The sequence below is a fragment of the Dermacentor albipictus genome, chromosome 2 (assembly GCF_038994185.2).
Source record: "Dermacentor albipictus isolate Rhodes 1998 colony chromosome 2, USDA_Dalb.pri_finalv2, whole genome shotgun sequence".
Lineage (NCBI taxonomy): Eukaryota > Metazoa > Arthropoda > Arachnida > Ixodida > Ixodidae > Dermacentor > Dermacentor albipictus.
In genome coordinates this window covers 57805355-57820323 of record NC_091822.1, presented here as the reverse complement: position 1 = coordinate 57820323, position 14969 = coordinate 57805355, and the positions used below count along the sequence as shown (strand labels likewise).

At 46.4% G+C, this 14969-nt stretch overlaps 1 protein-coding gene across 5 annotated transcripts in view; it reads left to right on the top strand.

Moving 5' to 3' along the window:
- The window catches only part of LOC135901885 (monocarboxylate transporter 13-like), a 92181-nt gene extending 78732 nt beyond the window's left edge, over positions 1–13449 (top strand). For 2 of the 5 annotated variants that reach the window (XM_070533607.1, XM_065431711.1), the window contains exons 4-5: positions 10015–10869; positions 13206–13449. In XM_070533607.1, the coding sequence (XP_070389708.1) occupies positions 10015–10869; positions 13206–13426 (1076 nt within the window). In that variant the 3' untranslated portion in view covers positions 13427–13449. Of the gene's footprint in view, positions 1–10014; positions 10870–11852; positions 11964–13205 lie in introns of those variants that run through there. The other 3 variants (XM_070533608.1, XM_065431713.1, XM_065431712.1) reach the window with 3 other exon arrangements.
- Positions 13450–14969: the final 1520 nt, after the last annotated feature.

Below are 14969 nucleotides of genomic sequence, written 5' to 3'. Positions count from 1 at the left end.
TCGGCCCCGAGAGCTATGCGGCACCAAGAGCTATTCGGCACCGAGAGTTCTACGAAGCCCTCTCACGTCGGCTCCGGACACTCGAACGTGTGTGCCTTTGTGTGTGTGGGGGCTCGAACGTGTGTGCCTTTGTGTGTGATGGCCATCCTGCGGGAGGCGGCTAGATTACAATGACTGGACGAACGTTTCCGTCCACTGGGACTCCGTCCACGGGGAATCCGTGCACGGGGCCCTCGAACGGTGACGTCGAACCATGACGTCAAGCGGAGAGGATATAAGCAGCGTTTCCCGGCTGCTAGTGTGTGCTCGTCGTCGGAAGCTGAGTGCTCGTTGGCATGCTAAAGACGTACTAGTGAACAGTGTGCTCGTAAGCTGTTTGCTGTATGTTAGTCTTGCGGGCTCCATATGGGAGTCGCGCTAGACTGCCAATGTATCTTGCTTAAAGAGTTCAAAATGTAAATACTGCCATTAAACCCTGCTCGCTTAGTTCCCCGTCAAGGTCCTTCCTACAGCTACGACTGCCAAATCCGACAGTAGCCACTGAACCATCGCGGCGGATGAAGAAATTGTAGCAACACTTCAGATGAAGATGACGGCTAGAAGGAAATAAACGTTTGTTGAATCATTCTTTTGCGTTGACAACTCAGGCGCGGTAGGAAATAACGTCTTTGAGCACAAATTATGATCTGTGCTAGCTGCGTCTCCCCTTGCAGAATAGCACCTTTGCTTAACGAAAGTGCAACATGGTAGCCACAAATGAAGGATATAATATAGGGGAAACGCAAACGGGTATCAGATCAAAGAATGAAACTGTCTAACTAGACGAGGCTGTTTCTTCGGCTTAGAAAAGTGATTCGGCAGGCCTTCAGAAATCCTAGGAATGGCGTCTGCTTTCTGTTTAAAGAAATAACTTTGCGGCAAAATATTTTGCTTCCCCGCACACTCATCTGCACGAAAAATTGCATTGTCAACAAAATGTTCTCCAGATATGCGAACGCGCGTACGGTCGTAAGTGAAGCCGATAAATTCTCACCAGCAAATGGCTCGCATCCAGTGGCGTAGCCAGAAATTTCGTTCGGGGGGTGGCTCGGATGCTCCTAACTAAATACATGTAGAAGGATAATTCGTTTTTCTCGGCAACCACTGCACCAAATTTGACGAGGTTTGTTGCGTTTAAAAGCAAAACTTAGATTCTAGTGACTGTTTGTTACGGAATTTCGATTTAGGTCGTCAATATTTCATTGAAAAGTGGCAAAAATCGAAAATCTTCAGAGAACGAAAATTTTCAAAGAACAACCGCGATATCTGTTCTCGATGCAGAGCTATTCTTTCTAAACTTCGTCTTTTTATATTTTTCGAACTTTAGAATTTTTCAAAAAAGTGTTTAAACAAAGTTCAGGCCCTAAATTGGAATTTCGCTTCCAACAGACACCCGAATTTAACTTACTCTCTCAAATGCAACCAATTCCATTAAAGCCACTCAGGAGTTATCTCAGAAAAGTGTTTCTGCGTTTTACATGTATCTGAATAGGCCGCGTTGGAGTTGGGCCCGAGCTGAAGCTTGGTCTTAAACAATTTGCCTAGGTATCAAATACACAAATAATTACTACACTGCCACTGCCAAAGATTCTGCAAACAAATTCTAGAAGGTTACGCACTGTCAATACAATTAAAACGTGTATTTTTTCATAAAAGAATATACTCGTATGTGCCAAATATTGTGCCCTACATAACTGATGTGAATGCTTCTATGTTTTTGTCTATTTAATAAGTAAAGAAAATATCACACGAACTTTAGAAGTACATCAGTTCCAAGCAAGCAAAGCAGTGCATGCCGCTGATATGAAAAATGCAAAGGCTATGAAATGAACAAGTTGAGGACAAATATTTTAATGAAACTTTGTCATTCAAGGTCCTTGTTTACATACTTCTACATATGCAATGGCCAGTGGAAAATCTCAATGACGCTGGCATTTGTTCCGATGTAGCAGCAGCTGTCACCGGTCGTGTATCGCGAGCGATTGCACCGAAATTATAGTTGCAACAGAGAGCACCTATAACAAGCAGGAGTTCTGCAGAATATAAGAGGGTGAGTCAAATGAACGTGAGCCAATGCGAATATGTGACAAACGGGGCACTTTAATTAAAAGTAGCCTCCACGAGCATTTAGACATTTGTCCCATTTACTAACGAGTCGTGTAATTCCCGTCTCATAAAGCTCTTTCGGTTGCTGCTTCAAAACGTCTGCAACTGACTTACACGTCATCGTCCAAGACAAATCTGGTTCACTTGAGCTGTTTTTTCGGTTGCCCCAAAATGTGAAAGTCGCAAGGCGACAGGTCTGAGCTGTATGGCGGATCTTGCAGCGTTTCCCGCTTGAACTTCGCCAGTTTTGTATTACCCGATTCAGCAATGTGGGGACGGGCATTGTCGTGGAACAAGGTGACCCCAATCGTCAATTTTCCATGGATTTTGTTCTTGATTGCGACACGCAGCCGATCCGGCGTTTAACAATATCGGAAACAATTGATAGTCTCTCAAGATTTAGCAAATTCTATCAGTAATGGCCCCTGACGATCGAAAAATAAAAGTCAACACCTTTCCGGCGAAAATGACGACCTTTGCTTTCTTTGGGGGTGGTGAATTCAAATGTTTTCATTGTAAGCTTAGCCATCGTGTTTCAGGCTCGTTTTAGGGGCATGATGGTTCGTCTCCTATCACAATTGCAGACAAGAAATCGTCACCCTTATTGTGATGCCGGATCAGATGAGTGAAGGCAGCGCCGATCTTCTCCGTATTCTGGCGGTGGTTCAAAATCTTGGGCATCCATCGCGCACACAACAGCCAATGACTGAGATGTTCATGAATTATGGCGTGAACTGTGGCTGATGTTCACAGACTCTGCCAGTTAATCGATGCTTATCCTCCGTTCTTGTCTCATCAGCTCATAAACCTTTGCAATTTTGTTAGGGGTGATTGCACGATGGTTTTCGCCCGGTCTGGGATCGTTTTTGCAACTCCCACGTCCTTCTTTGGACCGTTTGTTCCAACGCTTCAGAGTGCCCAATGAAATGCAAGGTTCAGTGTACACAGCAGCCATGCGGCGACTAATTTCTTTTTGGGAAACACCTTCAGCTGTCAAAAAATTAATGGCGCCAGGCTGCTCAACTTCTGGAGCGTCCATTACGGCTCGAAACCATGTTCAACCCAGTGTATGAGAGCATTGAAGAACATTTATCCTCCCACCTGCGCGTCACTTTTGCAAATGAAAGATGCCTGTGTGCTACGCGCAGGCCTTGTAGATAATGAACAGAACCATAATTGCGCGGGGTGGGTAGGCTCACTTTCATTATACTTGCCCTCGTACATTAGAAATGCGAAGATACAATGGAATATACAAATGCAAAGACACTGCTTGATAAAGGGCAAAAAAGTGCCGCTGGAAACACGAAGTTCACTGCACGTATACACAAAACCTCGCAACAAGATATCTAAACATGCGTATATGTAAGTCTCCAATAAATCTACGTATCTAAGAAAAAGTCACGGTATATAATGCGTCAAACAAGGCAAATAAACATGCTGCGCATTCACAGATTCACAGAATATTAGATCCCACCCCCATGCCATCCTCTTCCCCGGATGTATCGCGCGCGACGGAAGGCGGCGCTCTTGCTCTTCACTTTTCTCCCTTGCGCACACAAGACTGAGCCGCCATCATCAGCTCACCCATTCCCCCCCACCCCCCACGCGCTTTCACTCGCACATACAGCATGCACCGCGGGGTCACGATGTTAAAGCCCTTGAACTATATGCGGAACATAAGGGTGACGGGGACGGCAGGAATGCGCCTAGAGCGCCCATATAATTGCTATTGCAATAATAAGAGTATCCGGCAACTGAAGCGCCCGATGGCCCATTACTTCCCGCAAAAGAAGTAACAAAATAGGAATTTCGCTATGAGACAATTCGCTGCACCGCAACAACCCTTTTTATGCGAAGCATATTACGAGAGCTCAACCCAGCTCCTCAGGCGCGGCGGTGACCATGAAACCACGTGACACCGTGACGTCACGACAGAGGAGAAGTGGCTTTGGCTCAACTCTTGCAAGACGGGCTGGGTGGGAATCGAACCAGGGTCTCCGGAGTGTGGGACGGAGACGCTACCACTGAGCGACGAGTACGATGCTTCAAAGCGGTACAAAAGCGCCTCTAGTGAATGCGGTGTTGCCTTAGAAACGAGCTGTTTCTATGGCGTGCGTCTCTTGCTCAGGCGCACATATCGTTGCCGCGCCGAACGCTGCTTTGCTCGACGCTCACCGCGTCCAATGCGGGGCGCGTAGTCGCTGCCCTGTAGCCCATTGTCTTACACCCCTTGGCGGGTCGACGGGAACGCTATCGCGTTCCACTCTTGAAGGCGAAGCAGTAATGCAAGAGTTGTTTCTTCGTCTAGCCGAACCAAATATAGCCAAGCAACAGCAGTTCACCAGGCTAAACAGTGGTTCAACAACTAAAATAAAGGCTAGTATGCTTCGCATCCTGGGCTTAACCTTACCTAAGCCACAGCCATTTTTTTTATGCGAAGCATATTACGAGGGCTCAACCCAGCTCCTCAGGCGCGGCGGTGACCATGAAATCACGTGACACCGTGACGTCACGACAGAGGAGAAGTGGCTTTGGCTCAACTCTTGCAAGACGGGCTGGGTGGGAATCGAACCAGGGTCTCCGGAGTGTGGGACGGAGACGCTACCACTGAGCCACGAGTACAACGCTTCAAAGCGGTACAAAAGCGCCTCTAGTGAATGCGGTGTTGCCTTAGAAACGCGCTGTTTCTAAGGCGTGCGTCTCTTGCTCAGGCGCACATTTCGTTGCCGCGCCGAACGCTGCTTTGCTCGACGCTCACCGCGTCCAATGCGGGGCGCGTAGTCGCTGCCCTGTAGCCCATTGTCTTACACCCCTTGGCGGGTCGACGGGAACGCTGTCGCGTTCCACTCTTGAAGGCGAAGAAGTAATGCATGAGTTGTTTCTTCGTCTAGCCGAACCAAATATAGCCAAGCAACAGCAGTTCACCAGGCTAAACAGTGGTTCAACAACTAAAATAAAGGCTAGTATGCTTCGCATCCTGGGCTTAACCTTACCTAAGCCACAGCCATTTTTTTTTCCTATTGTGGGGCGGGGGCACCGTAATAAAAAAAAAAACGCAAAGTATGTTGGTCATAATGGAATGCCTACTCTGGGCAACTAATGTGGCTATTAAAGGAATATCGAAGAAGACACAGGACGCTTGGTCCACCAAGAACCATGCGCACACTGCTCGGTATCCTACACTGGCGAGACAAGACTTTCTGGAGAGGTTGCGCTCAAACGAACGCGGTGCAATCTGTCGAGTCCCCACCTTGATGGCGGCTAGCGACCATTGTTTCTTTTCCTCGTCTGCTAGCTAGAAAGCGTTCAAAGCTCTGCCAGACGAAAATTCACTCGGCCAGAGAAAATCGAACGCGCACCAAAGTGCGCCGCGCGGTGGCCGGGACAACACGAGAAAAACGCATGCGCTCTGGCTGGCTCTGGCAGCCCGCAGGTAGGGGAGCGTGAACAAAGGAATTGATGAGGCTCAATGTGTCCTCGCGAATTAAAGTCAAAGAAGAAAAAATAAATAAGAACGTAGTTACCTTGGCTGGCTTTAGTGTCTTCACTGGGTGCTTTGGCGCAGGTGACAGTGACAGTGACAAGAACTTTATTGGAGTGTCCTGAGCAACTTGATTAGGGGGCAACCGAAGGCTCCCCGATCAAGTTGGTGGCTCCACCCACGACGGGACAGGGAGATGGTGACTCTCCGCGACGTCGCGGGCCCTCTGGACGGCCTGTAGTTGGCTTGTGAAATCCGAGCTCTTCAGCAAGGCGTCCCACTTGGACTCGTTATGAAAGTCGGAGCCCGCGTTGTACTGGCACAGCCAGAGCATGTGGTCGAAGGAGCAGCACGCGTGACCGCATTTGGAGCACGATTGCGGAAAGTTCGGGTCTATCCAACTAAGCGCTCTCGGGGTGAGGTACGATATTGTCTGTAAAAGCCTGAAAGCAACAGCCTGAGCCCTGTTCAGTTTCGGACTGGGGGGAGGGAATTTTCTCCTGCTGTGTCTGTAATGTGATGTAATTTCGTGAAAGGTTGTAAGTTTATCTTTGAAGGGGCAATCCTGCGGGAGAGCCGGACTGCTAGCTCTGGCGTGGTTCGTGAATTCACGCGCCAGGCAGTTGGCCCGCTCGTTAGGGTTGCAACCCGCTCGGTTAGTTGCATCGTCCATGTGTGCCGGGAACCATGTTATGTTGATATGACCTGCAGTTTCTTCTCGCGTATTAATACGAAAGCATCTGTTAACGATGTTGGCTGCTTGTTTACAAACTAGAGCGCACGAGAAAGCCCTGACCGCCGTGCGCGAGTCAGAGAAAATGGACGCCGGGCCTTTTGCGGCTTGAAGAGCCAAGGCTATCGCGGTTTCCTCCGCCTCGTTCGCGTGTTTGGCGTAGATTGATGCGGCACTGATAAGCGTTCCGCGCGCGTCAACGACCGTGATTGCAAACTTGTCTTCGCTGCCATATTTGGCGGCGTCAACGAAGAATGCATCTGCCCCGTAAGGATCTATTCGTCGAAGGATGGCTCTAGCCCGCGCTCTTCTGCGACCTTCGTTATATATTGGGTGGATGTTCCTTGGCACGGGATCGACCTTTATACCTTCATAGGCTAATTTAGACAGGGGGTGTCGGTTGAGCGGTGCCTGTATAGGGAGTTGACCAGCTTCATCAAGAATTTTGATACCCGGCTTAGTTGACGAAAGCCTGGAGATCTGTGCAATAAACTGTGCTTCAATTAATTCGTCTGTGGTATTGTGAATTCCGAGTTCAAGTAGTTTTAATGTGCTAGCGGATTGTGGAATACCGAGTATTCTTTTGATGCCGGACCTGATGAGTGTGTCGAGTTTGTTCTTTTCAATTTTGCTCCACTTGAGGTACGGTGCCGTGTAAGTAATGTGGCTGATAAAGAAAGCTTGGAAGACCCTGAGTAGGTTGTCCTCCTTGAGTCCCACCCTTTTGCTTGCGATTCTAGTTATGAGTCTTAGTATGTTTTTCGCCTGCGCGCTCAGCTTGTTTAGAGCTTCTGCATTACAGCCTTTGGCGTTGATTAGAAGTCCTAAAATTTTGATGGAGTTCACCCTCGGAATGGGGTGCCCTTCTCGTGTTGTAATTTCGACTTGCAGCGTTTCCAGAAGCTCGAGGTTCCGAACGCCCTGCCTCGACTGTCTGTAGAGGAGGAGTTCGGATTTGGTCGGTGACAGCTTGAGACCCGTGCATGTAAGAAATTCTTCCGTTACATCTAAGGCCGCCTGGAGAGATTGCTCTAGATCGGCCAAAGATCCCCCCGGGGACCAGATTGTGATATCGTCTGCATAGATTACGTTGCCTATTTTTGGAAGTGCGGCCAGCCTTTCAGAGAGTTTATGCATGGCGATATTAAATAGTAGCGCAGGTGAAAAAATTTTCATATTTTTTTATTCGACATGACGGCACGAATGAACCACCACAACGCTTCGTCTCATCGGGCCTCGCTGCGGGCTTTGTCAACTTGTCTGATAGCGTGTTCATTTGGCTTGTCTCGTTGTATGGCCCGATGTACGACTTTCGAAAAGTCAATGCCCCTTTGGCGTCAAATATTTATGAGAGCGTAATGGGAGGGAAACTTAAAGTTCCGCAATTGAAAATCTAAAGCACACGTTTGGAAATGTCAATGCACCTTTCACATCAAAAGTTTATAAGAACTTTATACCCATAATGTTTCGTAATTGACATCCACGCGCTCCGTAAATTCTATCATAGAGTGTACGATTCCGCGGCGAGCCCGTTCGCCATCAAAACATCCTTGAAACTTTGTGCTCAGATGGGGTTGCTTGCGTTATGCGACTCCCGGTGCGTGGGCGTTGCCGCGAAATACAGCCCGAGTTCGCAATATTCGCGGTGAAATGGGTTTTCGAGCGTGAAAAGATGTTCTAGACAAAATCCAGGATGATTTCCGGCGCCGGAGGTTGCTTTGGTCGGCGGTTCATGGGCAGCACGAAAAAATTTCTGGGGGGGGGGGGGCTGGAGCCCCATAAGCCCCCCCCCCCCTCCCCCCTGGCTACGCCCCTGCTCGCATCCACTTGTCTCGTAGGTCCCCGTTACTGGGCAAACAACGTCGGCGCCCTTCAATTCGACAGACACGCAGGCCCACATCAAATTTTAGGTATTGTCGCTGTCTTGAAGCACTGCTGTCACCACACGGGGAGATATGCACAGTGCTCAGAAATAGAAACTTGACAGTGACTAGCACAATTTACGCGTAATGGCATGGAAGTTCGACATGTAAATACTGTTTGCCCATTATACGTTTTCGGGTCTCAGTTAAGGAGCGGTCACAAATTCCGGTAAATCTGGAAAGAAAACAACGCATTGCAATAGTTTCAAAATTGTTTGCGTTTTGCTTTTCGAGTACTGTACAAAAAAATTGGAGTGGCAAATTTCTCGTTGCGCCAGCAATATTCAAACACTTCTAATGACAGTCGACCGTTGCGTAGTAGTTGGCGTAGGCACAGAACGCCCATGTAGCTCTATTGGCGTCCACCCCGATGTCCTTTTATATACGCCAGCACCGCGGTACGTCCACTTCGGGCGCTATGATCAACACACCAATAGCGTAACGGCGGAGTCTCTTGACCACAAGAAAAGTATCGAATGACCTTAGTAATACCGATATTATAGTAGATTATACGTTTTTGTGGAAGGCTTCTAACGTTTCAAATAACTATGTTTTACAATTCTTAACCATCGCGCAGTTAAGAATTAACCACGCAATGTTTCTGAAGCTGATAGCCACGTAGCTCCGCTGAAGCGTCACTTTCATTATACTGAGTGCTGTCATATTGCTGATTTGACATGTCGTTGACGCTGATAATGTCCGTGTTTGAGTCGCTTTTATTCATATTTGATCGACTTAATAGAGTAAAAGCTCGTTAATTCGAACCGCAAGGGGAAGCCGCTTCAGTTCGAATTAACGAAAGTTCGAACTAACGAAAGTGAAGGAGAGCAACAGTACACTGCGATTTGGAAGCAGTAGGGCATGTCAGAAATTTGGCGTGTCAGAAAGTGATGGCGTGTGCCGAAGTCGAAGTCGAAGCTCTGGGTCCGACTGTGCCACACCACCGATGTCCACCGAAACGAACGTTAGCCGAGGCTTAACACTATCACAATGATTCGCGACGGCCGATACCTCCTAAGCTGAAAACAGAGGTGCACAACCGATGAAGACTGCCGAGACAAAGACGCTGAACATGTGAAGGTCGCGAAGGCCCTGATTCGTTGGTTCTTGATTGCAAGCGCAGCTGCGACGTACTTGATTCGCCCTGTTTTGGCGCTTGCCGTGCCATCTCCGCACAACATTAGCAGCTGTACAAGATTTGCAAAGCCTCCGAGATTCGCAACGGGCAAGAAGTCTTGGAGGTTACGTAGAACGGAGAGGCGGCAGCCGCCACTGCCTTCTGGCTGACCCCGCGTCGGTTAGATTTTTTTCCGATTTTGCCTTCTCTCGCCGTTCTCTCCGTTTCGGAGGCAATGCAGCCTTGTGTGTAGGCAGTAGGCGCTTTTCTCTGGCCGTGTGCCAGGTGAGCGTAGTTTGAATTATCCGTGAGGGAACCTTCTCGCGTTCGAATTAACGGACTTTTTTATACATAGACTTCTGTGAAGCTTGGCCGGACCAAATCGTACAGTTCGAATTATCCATAAATTCGAATTATTGAAGTTCGAATTAACGAGCTTTCACTGTATGCCAAAAAGTCCTGCATCTTGGGTAAACTACGGTGCTGTAGTTATGTGAAATAAATGAATGAATAAAATGAAGGGCGCTTAAGTTTCCTGTAAATTATTCAATAAGTAGCCCCCCGCTCGTTTTGGAACAGTGAGTGACATGCTTGTTTTAATTCCCTTCTCTCTTAGGAATTGGCTCTGGTGCCACGTTCATTACACTGCACGTCTTAGTGAATCAGCATTTCAAGAAATACAAAGGGCTTGCGCTCGGGATCATGTACACCGGCTGTACGGCCTCTGCCTTCATTTTCCCTAGACTCCTGCTCTTCCTTGCCAATGGCTACGGGTTTCGAGGAAGCATGCTGATATACGGTGGTATCACGATGCACGCAACCGCCCTGGCCTTGCTGCTGAAGAAGCCAGACTCGACGCAGCATAACAGTGAGCACGAAAAGCCCACGGATGCAGAAAAGAAAGCAGGGATCTTTACTGTTGAAAGAAAAGAGCGCAATAATTTAGAAACTCCTGGCGAAGAAGCAACCACCAACAAGACACCACCGGACCATACTAATTTATTATACGGTATGACGGTGTTGAGGAGTCCCATGCTCTACGTCATTTTGTTCACGTACACTGTTTTGTACTTCAACTTTGGGGTGTTTATGACAACTATTGTGGACTTTGCTGTCGACCGGGGTTCTTCAGTCGCCAGCGCAGTGAACCTCGTGCCCCTCTTTTCTATCACGGACACTGTAGGGCGACTGGGCCTTCCCGTGCTGGCAGACCGCGGATACATACGCCGCAGTACTCTGACAATGCTCAACTATTCGCTCATGGCGGTCTGCATGTTCGCGCTGCCTTTCTCTTCGTCGTACGCCACCCTTCTGGTCGTGTGCATGTTCGTGGCACTGTTCCAGGGATGCGGTATTCCTCTGTATCCCGCTCTCATGGCCGAGTACATCGGGCTTGAAAGGCTGCCTATTGGCTACGGCATCGTGGGAACAGTGGCGGGTCCATTGTTCTTACTGAACCCACTATTCATTGGTAAGCGAAAAGTCTTTTGTCCGTTATCTGCACATATATGTGCCATATATAATAATATATATTATGTGCCATAAAGTTATTCGTTGAACATTTATACAATATTAAAGCGTTAACATTTCAACAATAAATTGCAATTATTAGACATGTGATACGAAACCTTTCGAGCATTATAGCTCAAGCACTACAAATCTGTCATCTGTAACACATAACTTTAAAAAATTTTGGGAGTCTTCTCAAGAATAGTCAATACAGCAAATGCTTTGTGTGCTTTGAAAGAAACTTATCAGAAATATATTTTGCTGATGTGACTTCGTATCGTATAAATATCGCTTACCTGGTTCCAAACTAATAGAAATAATTTATCCAGGGTACCCTGTGAGAATAAACATTTAATACACTTCACACAAATGTTAAGTGCGTGCCTTCTGCGGGCAATCTACAATTAATTAAGGCTCACCCAGTAATTATATCCATTTCAGATTTCAGCAGAAATTTATTAACATAATTGCAGAGTTGAATAAAAATTAATCTGCAACATTTTTTAGGCCGCATCAAATTATAACTCTATGCAGTGTTCCGTAGTAAGCAGCGCTCGGAAAACGTACTGGGCAAAAAAAAAGTGTGTAGAAGATGCTTTAATAAAGTGCGCAAGTCCAGAGCACATGCTGCAATATATGTAGCGCCAATATTTGAGGGGAGGGGAAATTGATTTTTTTTTTTAATTGAAGTCATGAGGGGAAATTGTTTTGTTCAAACTAAATGCAATGGGTGCAACTTTGGCTAATTGGCCCTGTCAAATTGGTATTCTTCTGAAATGTTTATACGAAGTAGGCTTGTACACGTAACAAAAATGTCACAAATACGATTACTATTACTTATTTCATATATAACTGATTGAAGTTTCCCACGAAAGTATCCGAACAATCCCAAAAAAAAGTTACCGATTACTATAACGTTGTTTTTCTCTCCACTTTTACTATCAGTGCAAAATACAGTAAATAGAATGAGCTGGCCTGCCTCTTTCAATGCGTTTATTGCAGCTCTTGACACGCTGTTTACCTGCACTAGCAATTGATTTTCGAAATTTTCTGAGGTAATCTTCCTTCGCTCGATGTGCGCCCTGAAGAGAAGGGCTGTGTCGTGATGTGCTAACACCTTGGCGAACAAAATAGTGGTTGTTCACTATAGCGAAAACCGGTTCTGGGTTAAATATCAAAAGCAGCGCTTCATTGTTGATAGAGCCTGGCGAACACGGCCCGTCATTAAATAAAGAAAAAAGATGCCCATAGGAGATTCTCCGGCATTGGCGTTCGAAATGACCATGTCTATCGATCTACAGAAGCGTTGCTTCTATTTCTCGGCCAACATCTCGTTGACCTTCTCCCGAAGCACTTGTGAAATAACTAGCCATTTAGATTTAAACGACTATTACCGGACGCCAGTAAACGTTCATGTTTCTTGAAAAGGTGGCAAATTGGCAATATAATTTAACATAAAGCTGCATAATACTACGCTCTAAAAACTGTTTGCGTAACATGACCGCAAGGAATAGGTACGTATGAGTCGCATATTTGTCAACCGGATGGAAATATAAAATTTTAATTGGCGAAAGCTTATTCCAATATCGAAGAATTCACGAAGAGCACTAACCAAAGTAGATGAAATGAGTAGCAGCTCTTGTCGCCTATGAAGGCCGCCTAGAAGCATGGCCAGCAGTGAGAGAGAGGAAGTAAAGCGTAAAATTTGGACTTCCAAGACAGTTGGCAATCTTCAAGCGTACCATATGCAACTGCTCGAGACGCAGCTGCAAGAGGCTTATTGCGCGAGGGAAGTAATCCACGTACATGTTTGCATCCCTTGGCAGCTTGTAGTTTTCGTCTTCCGCGAAAATCTGCGAACATTATGCGCGATTGATGGCGATTAACCCTGCTACTTCCTATTACCGGAAGACTGCAGAGCTGTATTTGCGAATTTCCTGCCTGGATATTGCATGCAGCTTAGGAAAACCTACCTTGAATGAGTATTATATCATTTCGCTTGTGTAAAAAGTTGCAACCAAATACTTCACCGCCGTATTGAAGCCAGCGCAACCTATTTTTTCTTAGCCGGGTTAGTCAAATAGTACAAAACTAGTAGAACGTTGTGTTACCCAAACAGCGCCCCCCGGCAAAATTAACCGGGATAATATATAAAAGACATACCGATACTTCATAACTGAACCTCGCAGCAAAAGATATCTTCTAGCAGAAGATAACCATGTCAGTTCTAATATTGTTGTAATATTGATGCTTTGTCATAATCTTAATATCAGGGATTTTTCTTTTTCTATTTTTTAGGATACTTCAGGGACAAGAGAGGTTCCTACGACGACATGTATAAGTTTCAATCCTTAACCCTAATTCTGCTTGGAGTCACCTGGATGATCGTCGTCTGTGCCGAAACGAGAAGAAAAGGAACTTGGACCCAATGCCGCAACAACGGAGAGAACTTGCACATCCTTTCCAGCTCTTCATCTCTTCACTCCTCGGGAAAATATCAGTCGTTTTCGTGCTCGTAAACATAATTCTTTACAGCAAGCGGCCTGCTTGGAAGTGTTAATCATGACGTGCAACGCACGGTTGAGCCACATAATCGTAACTACTTCTGTGCAGTGCAATTCCTTATGGCGCCATACTGACGCCTATGGATATTCAAGTTCTAGAAAAAAAATACACACACAGATACATTGGCACTCTCGCCATAATTCTAATGACAGGGAAGTTGAGTGCTAGTGGGAGGTTTAATCTGTCAGCATTTGAGGCAAGGGACACACTACGTCAGGCGATTCGATCACCAACGCACGATGAAGTGCTGTTTATTGTGTAACAGTGCCTGGTGAAGTAAATGACTCACAAGGCTCTGGCAGTTGTTCATATATATTAAAATCTAGTCTGCGCATTCCATTTCTTCAAAAAGATAGCGATATACCGGCGTTCATAGATAAAAAGAAGCATGCGTATGTCGGGCGTATGTCTCGTGGGCTCCGGGTGCAGTAGGTTTACCATCGCTATTTCGATTGGCACATAGGCACGCTGGCGCGCATGTCTGGGTATAAAAGGACGAGGCATTTTGGCCTCCAGAGTGACAACGGTACTGCGGTACTAAGTGAATGGGAGTAAAACGTGTTACGTCGATAGTGTTTTTGCTCCGTCCGACTTGACGCTACAGACGAGTGACCGGAATACGTGCATGTATATCGCTCGAGTTTGTGACCTCACAAATAAAGCACTAGTCACCTCAATCTCTGCCGTTTATTTTCTATTTTTTTTGTGCTCGCCGTGTGAAGGTACTGAGCCCTGAATGACAAAAAAATGATGGAATGAAATTTAACGCGAGGCTCGCTGCGCAAAATATTGGCCGACTTAAGGCAACCCTTAGTCAATTCCTGTCCTAAGCAATTCGCTTTCACGTTTAAATACATACCATTTAGGAAATGTTAGCGCCGTTAAGTGCCGTCAGCAGCTCATTAGCTCATTGAATGGATGCATAGTAAACATGATCGAAGACGCCTTCACTGAACAAAAGAAAGGTAACGGAACAAAACAAGCTAACGACGAGAAAGCGTTTGATTCTGTCGAAACCTCAGCAGTCATGGAAGCATTACGGAATCAGGATGTAGACGAGTAGTATGCAAAAATACTGAAAGATATTTATAGCGGCTCCACAGCCACCGTAGTCCTCCATAAAGAATGCAACAAAATCCCAATAAAGAAAGGCGTCAGGCTTGGAGATACGATCTCGCCAATGCTATTCTCAGCGTGTTTACAGGAGGTATTCACAGACCTGGAGTGGGAAGAATTGCGGATAAAAGTTCATGGAGAATACCTAAGTAACTTGCGATTCGCTGATGATATTGCCTTGCTTAGTAACTCAGGGGACCAAGTGCAATGCATGCTCACTGACCTGGAGAGGCAAAGCAGAAGAGTGGGTCTAAAAATTAATCTGCAGGAAACTAAAGTAATGTTTAACAGTCTAGGAAGAGAACAGAAATTTACAATAGGTAGCGAGGCACTGGAAGTAGTAAGGGAATACACCTACTTAGGGCATGAAGTGGCGGCGGA